Source organism: Alosa sapidissima, chromosome 24 (assembly GCF_018492685.1).
Source record: "Alosa sapidissima isolate fAloSap1 chromosome 24, fAloSap1.pri, whole genome shotgun sequence".
NCBI classification, from domain to species: domain Eukaryota; kingdom Metazoa; phylum Chordata; class Actinopteri; order Clupeiformes; family Clupeidae; genus Alosa; species Alosa sapidissima.
Window position 1 is genome coordinate 23498656 of NC_055980.1, and position 7500 is coordinate 23506155.

The window sequence follows — 7500 nt, forward strand, 5'->3', positions numbered from 1 at the left end:
CCTTCAGGGTCTGAGTACTCCGGGAGGGGCAGGTTCTTCATCAGGTCATCATACCTACACACACACACACACACACACACACATATGTACAGACACACACACACATATGTACAGACACACACACACACACACACACACACACACACACACATACATATGTACAGACACACACACACACACACACACATACATATGTACAGACACACACACACACATATGTACAGACACACACACATATGTACAGACACACACACACACACACACACATATGTACAGACACACACACATATGTACAGACACACACACACATATGTACAGACACACATATGTACAGACACACACACACACACACACACACACATACATATGTACAGACACACACACACACACACATATGTACAGACACACACACACATATGTACACACACACACACACACACATATGTACACACACACACACACACACATATGTACAGACACAGACACACACACACACACACACACACACATATGTACAGACACACACACACACACACACACACACATATGTACAGACACAGACACACACACACACACACACACACACATATGTACAGACACACACACACACACACACACACATATGTACAGACACAGACACACACACACACACACACACACACATATGTACAGACACACACACACACACACACACACACACATATGTACAGACACAGACACACACACACACACACACACACATATGTACAGACACACACACACACACACACACACACACACAGCCAGTTAGGGAGGGAGCGATAAGGAATTGGCACACAGAAACCTATAAAGCATTTTCCTGCCATGATGGATTCTGCTCATCTAAAGACCGTACATATATAAAGGGAGGTGTGTGTGTGTGTGTGTGTGTGTGTGTGGGGGGGGGGGGGGGGGGTCTCAGACTAATAAAGATAATTTCACATTCCTACGGTGCGGGAGGAGCACACACTGACATAATGTGATATACTGTTCCACCCGACCGTCATCTAATTATTTAGGATACTATGAGTATTTTCGCTTTGGACAAAAGCGTCGGCTAAGTAACCATATTTGATAAATGAATGTTTTCTTTTAAAAGGCCTTTTGCCTTTAATCTGACAGGACAGTGAACAGACAGACAGGAAGCAAGTAGTAAGTATAGTATATATACTCTTTTGATCTCGTGAGGGAAATTTGGTCTCTGCATTTATCCCAATCCGTGAATTAGTGAAACACACTCAGCACACAGTGAACACACAGTGAGGTGAAGCACACACTAATCCCGGCGCAGTGAGCTGCCTGCAACCACAGCGGCGCTCGGGGAGCAGTGAGGGGTTAGGTGCCTTGCTCAAGGGCAATTCAGCCGCTTCCTACTGGTCGGGTTCAAACCAGCAACTCTCCGGTTACAGGTCCGAAGCACTAACCAGTAGGCCACGGCTGGCCCCCTGGAGAGAGAGATGGGGTGAGATCGGGAAATGACCCGGGCCAGACTTGAACCCCTTGGGTCCCCGTAGACCCAAATGTGGTATGGACAGACGCTGTAGCCAGTTGCGTCATGGCACCCCCCCAATATATTATACCATTATAGTTCAATTTTTTCAAGTTCAAGTATTGCCGCCCATGCCCTATTTTGTTCAAATCTACACACCTAAGGCTACTGACAAAATGTAAGGTTAATTTATCAAATGTTATTCTGAAGTATTAAAAAACATCTTTGTTTTAGAATTATCGAACGAAAGGGGCGGGAATTGGTGCTTTTTACGATACGTTTTTCCGGGAACTGCGTGATACGTACCTGGATGGCATGAGGGCCATGAACTCCTCTCCTGACGGCCAGTCCTTCAGCCGGTACACCATTGGCTCTCCGTCCTTACACTTGGGCCGTTCTGTTGGCAGAATGCTTGTTTAGTTTGTTTTTTCCTCTGTGAAGGTTACATGACTGGAGTGAATTTTACAGTCAAAAGGGGTTAAAATTCTGATCTGTTTGCAGACTGCTTGTTTAGTAAGTTTTTCCTCTCTGGAGGTTACATGACTGGAGTGAATTTTACGGTAAAAAGGGGTTAAAATTCTGATCTGTTGGCAGAATGTTTGTTTTACTAATACGTTTTTTCCTCTCTGGAGCTTACATGACTGGAATGAATTTACGGTAAAAAGGGGTTACAATTCCACTCGTGAATAAACGCTTTCGGTGCAGTGATCGCCAGTCATTTGACATGATGACAGTTTAATTATCAGTGTAATTGTGGAGTATAAATCTACATTATGATACTGTAATTGCGGAGTATAAATTCACTGTAAGAGACCCTGAGGAATGTGTCTTATTGATAAGACTGTACTGCGGCAGATAAGATGGCTATGTGAACTCCCTTATGGATCAATATTTTATTTCAGACAGATTATTATCAGACAGACAGATTATCACTTGTTTTTTTTATTATAAAAACTTCAAACGATTTAAATGATTTATCTATGAGTCAGATAAATGTACACTGCACAAACAATGTTGCTATGTGATGCTATGTGATGCTATAGACCCTTTCAAGAGAGTTCCATTATCAGCATCATAGTTGGCCCCACAAGGCTTCCGTTTTAACATTTCATATGTTATCTTAATGCAGAGGAAGTAGATTGGGAACCAAATAGAACGTTCAAGCATTGTTTTTGTTTTTATTGTTGAAAGGGTCTATATGTTACATTATTAAATAAAACTCACTTGTTAGGTCCTCAAAGCCGTCCCAGAACTCTTTGATGCCCGAGTTAGAGATGACCACGCTGTCTTTACAGTTGAGCAGGTCCCCTTGGTGGTCAGCAAACTCCTGGTTGAAGGATTCGGCCTTCCACAGGCTGGCGTTCAGCTTCTTATGAACTCCTGACACCAGCACAGGCTGATGGGAAAAACAAGAGAGAAGAGAGAAAGAGAGAGAGAGAGAGAGAGAGAGAGAGAGAGGGAGAAAAAAAGAGATGAAAAACATTTAAGGGGGGAATCTTTTATGCGACAGCAGAAAAGGGACTTCCCAGAAGTGGTCAAGCAGGGGATAACTGCGACCTCCCCAAGTTGGAAAGGAAAGAAAAAAAAAGACATGAACCTCCCCGCATGCTCCCCCAGCAGACAGACACACAGACAACTCCGATGACGACTGCAGAAAACACTACACGCAAAGCTGCAGGCAGAGAGGAGTGTGTTTGTCTGAGTGTGTGTGTGTGTGTGTGTGTGCGTGAGAGAGATCTCTTTACCGCAGGAATGCTGGCCTGTCATGGAGCGGAGTGGAGTTCCCAGCATCACCCCCCCCCCCCCCCCCAACCCCCGGGTGTGTGGAGAGACAGATGACATTTACAGGAAGTACCATAACACGCTGAATCAGATTAAAATAATGGTCTAATGATCAATATTTAACGTGGGCTGTACAGTGTGGCTGAGTGGTGTACTCTTTCAACAGCATCACAAACATAAGTGCTCACATACGTACAAAACACAAGTATTCCTCGCTCTCGCTCTCACTTACACACACACACACACACACACACACACACATGCAATCACACTTGCACTCACACACACCCACAAAGAAATGCACAGAAAGAGCCCTACAGTCATTTTTGGACTTTCAGGCCCAAGAATTCGGTGCGTGTTCCCAAAACCAACATGCTGGCTGGCTGGCTGGCGGGGAGAAGCGTCTCTCAGACACACACACACACACACACACACAGCCTTTATGATGCCTCTGCTCTGGGCTTCGCTCTGCAGCTGCTTCTGCTGTTGGTGCTGCCGCCACCACCTCCACCACCACTCAACTCCAGCAAGAGGAGCTCCATGAATGTCATTAATGAATTGTGGAAGGATAGAATAGAGAGAGGAGATTGAGGGAGAGAAAGAAAGAAAGAGAAAGAAAGAGATAGATAGAGAGAGAAAGAAAGAAAGAGAAAGAAAGAGATAGAGAGAAATATATACAGAGTTAGATGGAAAAAGAAAGATAAGATAGAGAGAGAAAGAGAGAGAGAGAGAGAGAGAGAGAGAGAGAGAGAGAGAGAGAGAAAAAGGGTGGCTATGGGAGTGGAGAAAGAGAGAGAGAGAGGAAAACTAGACGAGAAGTAAAGCTAGAGAAGGAGACTGAGAGTGGAAGAGATTGAGATTCAGAGAGAGAGAGAGAAAGAAAGAAAGAAAGAAAGAAAGGTAGAAAGAAAGCGACAGCTAGTCTGAGTATGTACATGTGTTGCGCAAGGGTTAGAGGAGACACAGACAGCGTGAGGTAAAAAGAAGAGAGCAGAAAGTTGCTGACTCCATTCCCCTTTCCCAGCAGTCCCGAAAGGGGACCCCCCTCCTCCCCACCCCCTCACCCGCCCCAGCGTCTGGACAACAGCTCTGCTGCAGCTGCTACTTCAGATATCTGCCCACACAGCAGAGCAGATGCTGGCCTAAACAGTGTGTGTGCGTGTGAGAGAGTGGGTGAGTGTATGTAAGAGAGTGTGAGTGTGTGTTTGTGTCTGCATGTGTGTGTGTGTGTGTGTGTGCGCGCATGTTATTTACTGCCGTATGTACACAGCCTCGCAGTATCACACATGCATGTGTGTGTTTGTACATAGTGTGGATATGTTAGCAGAGCTGTGTGTGGGGTGGACCATGCGCTCTGCATCTGTTGGAGTGTGTGTTTGTACATGTATGTAGTTTAACTCTGCATCTGTTGTAGTGTGTGTTTGTACATGTATGTAGTTTAACTCTGCATCTGTTGGAGTGTGTGTTTGTACATGTATGTAGTTTAACTCTGCATCTGTTGGAGTGTGTTTGTACATGTATGTAGTTTAACTCTGCAGCTGTTCTGCAGGTCTGACCACATGTCTGACGACTGCACAGTTAAGCATGCAGTGTATGTATAGGAACGTCACATATTACCAACCGTCACGTATGTCCAACCTCTTACATGTATGTCACTTAATATTCATTTCTATACAAACCAAGTATGCAGTAGAGCTGCCAATTGGTGCCCATGCACACAAACACACATGTTTGTGTATACACTATATACAATGTGTGTGTGTTTGTCTGAATGTGTATATAGTGTGTGTGTGTGTGTGTATGTTTGTGTGTATGTGTATGTAGTGTGTGTGTGTGTGTGTATGTAGTGTGTGTATGTAAAGTGTGTGTGTGTGTGTGTGTATGTACTGTGTGTATGTAGTGTGTGTATGTAAAGTCTGTGTGTGTATGTGTATGTAGTGTGTGTGTGTGTATGTAAAGTGTGTGTGTGTGTGTGTGTGTGTGTGTGTGTGTTGTTGCATCCACAGGAGACCACCCACCTGGCCCTGCTTCCAGCACTCGCGGAACAGCTTCCAGTTGCTGGAGTTGCGGTGGTCCTTGAGCCAGAGCATCCTCTGCCCGTAGAGCCAGCAGTGCGCGACGTCCGCGTGCAGCTTGGGCGCCGTCGGGGGCTCGTCCGGGATCGCCGGGGGCCGCTTGCGCTCGAGGCCCCTGGTCTCCTCGGCGACGGGCTCCTGCTTCTTGGCCCCGCGGCTCGCCGGGATCTTGTTCTCCACCACCGAGGCGATGATGTCGTCCAGGAGGTTGGGCATGCTGCGGCCGGTCTTGCCCGTCTAGGCGGGCAGGAAGTAAACAAAAAGAGCAAATAAAAGACAGGATGTAAACAAAAGCAAGAGGGCTGGGCACAAACAATGTGCAAGAGGTCATGGCACGTTCAACGTTCACAGCGACCTCTTCAGGAACACATCTGGGATTCCTATTTAACACAACCCCGTTACTGAATGTCCTAGAATGACCAGGTGCATGCTGGGATACATGTGTACAAGCCTTAGTGTTGTTGATCTTCTCAGTAGTACACTCCAGTGGAACAAAAAAAAGGAACGCGACTATCCAAATGTGTGCGCTATCAGAGAAGAGAAAGAGAGAGAGAGAGAGAGAGAGAGAGAGAGAAAGAAAGAGGGAGAGAGAGAGAGAGAAAGAAAGAGGGAGGGAGGGAGAGAGAGAGAGAGAGAGAGAGAGAGAGAGAGAGAGAGAGAGAGTACATGATGTGCGTGTGTGTAAACACGTGTGTGTGTGTGTGTGTGAGTGTGTGTCTATGTAAACATGTGTGTGTCTGTGTCTGTCTTTGAGTAAACACATGCATGTGTGTGTGTGTGTGTGTGTGTGTGTCTCTGTGTGTGTATGTGTGTGAGAGTGTGTCTCTGAGTAAACACATGCATTCGTGCGTGTGTGTGTGTGTGCGTGCGTGCGTGCGTGCGTGTGTGTGTACCTGAGAGTGGCGTACCTGCGCGGCAGCGGAGTAGACGGGCGCGAAGGCGATGCCGGCGTCGGTGGAGCCCAGACGCAACTTGCCGGCGGTGGTGGTCAGCAGGTCCCGCAGCGTGGAGCCCGGCTCGCTGGCCGCCGACGCCAGAGACGTGGCCTTGCAGTGCAGCGCCTCCACAGCCTCCCCCACCTCCTCCTTCACACTCTTCAGAGACTCCTTATTCTCTGCGGGAAGGGGACGAAAGGGGGACGAAAGGGGGAGGAGGCGCACAGGGAGGGGGGGGTCAAGGGTCAAGGTTAAGACGGGAGAAGCAGAAGCAGAGGAGAGACGGGATCTGAGCATCAGTTCATGTGAGACAAAGACAGAGTGTGTGTGTGTGTGCATGATTGTGAGTGAGTGTGTGTGTTTATGTGCATGTCTGTGTGTGTGTGTATGTGCTTGATTGTAAGAGTGAGAGTGTGTGTTTATGTGCATGTCTGTGTGTGTGTGTGTGTGTGTGTGTGTGTGTGTGTGTGTGTGTGTGTGTGTGCGCATGTTTGTTAGTGTGTGTGCGTGTGTCTGTGTCTTTGAGTGTGAGGACAGAGGAGAAGAGGGTCAAGGTTTTGCAGTAAAAGTAGTATCTGTGTGTGTGTGTGTGTGTGTGTGTGTATGAGAGAGTGAGAATGTGCGTGTGTGCGTGCGTCTGTGGACAGAGGAAAAGAGGGTCAAGGTTTTGCAGTAAAAGTAGTACATGTACCTTTCTATTTCTCTCTCTCTGTGTGTGTGTGTGTTCAGTATAACATTATGTATGTTTGCCACAATAAAGTATGCAAGTATGCATAACTAAGGCTGGCTATATGTATACTGATATCATCTATGTGTGTGTGTGTGTGTGTGTGTGTGTAAGCCATATGCTTAGCTGGAAACGCTGGGTGTGTCCATGTATGGTCAAGACATTTTTGGCAGAACCACATGGTTTGTGTGTATGGGTGTGTGTATGACTTTTTCATAGGACCAAAGCATATGTGTGTGAGTGTGTCAGACATATGTTCTGCAGGAATATAGAGCACACAACAATTTATGACTGTCAGTGTGTGTGTGTGTGTGTGTGTGAGACAGATGCATAAATGCTGAGAAGGCAGTTATGCACCATCAATTCCAACTGTTTTCAATCAAAGTCAGAAGGCTGAAAGACGCGATACACCAAACACCATAAAATATTACAGGAACGGGAAACAACATCTCCAGTTACGAGATGGCATCAACC

The 7500-nt window shown here is 46.5% G+C and overlaps 1 protein-coding gene across 1 annotated transcript in view; it reads right to left on the reverse strand.

Annotated features, from left to right (window-relative positions):
- Window positions 1–7500, reverse strand: part of jmjd1cb (jumonji domain containing 1Cb) — a 71788-nt gene that overhangs the window by 8955 nt on the left and 55333 nt on the right. Inside the window, exons 17-21 of the mRNA XM_042081772.1 lie at window positions 6273–6478; window positions 5308–5601; window positions 2732–2903; window positions 1814–1904; window positions 1–54 (exon numbers count right to left, since the gene is read on the reverse strand). The exon at window positions 1–54 is cut by the window's left edge and continues 77 nt beyond it. Of these exons, the coding sequence (XP_041937706.1) occupies window positions 1–54; window positions 1814–1904; window positions 2732–2903; window positions 5308–5601; window positions 6273–6478 (817 nt within the window). The remainder of the gene's footprint in view (window positions 55–1813; window positions 1905–2731; window positions 2904–5307; window positions 5602–6272; window positions 6479–7500) is intronic.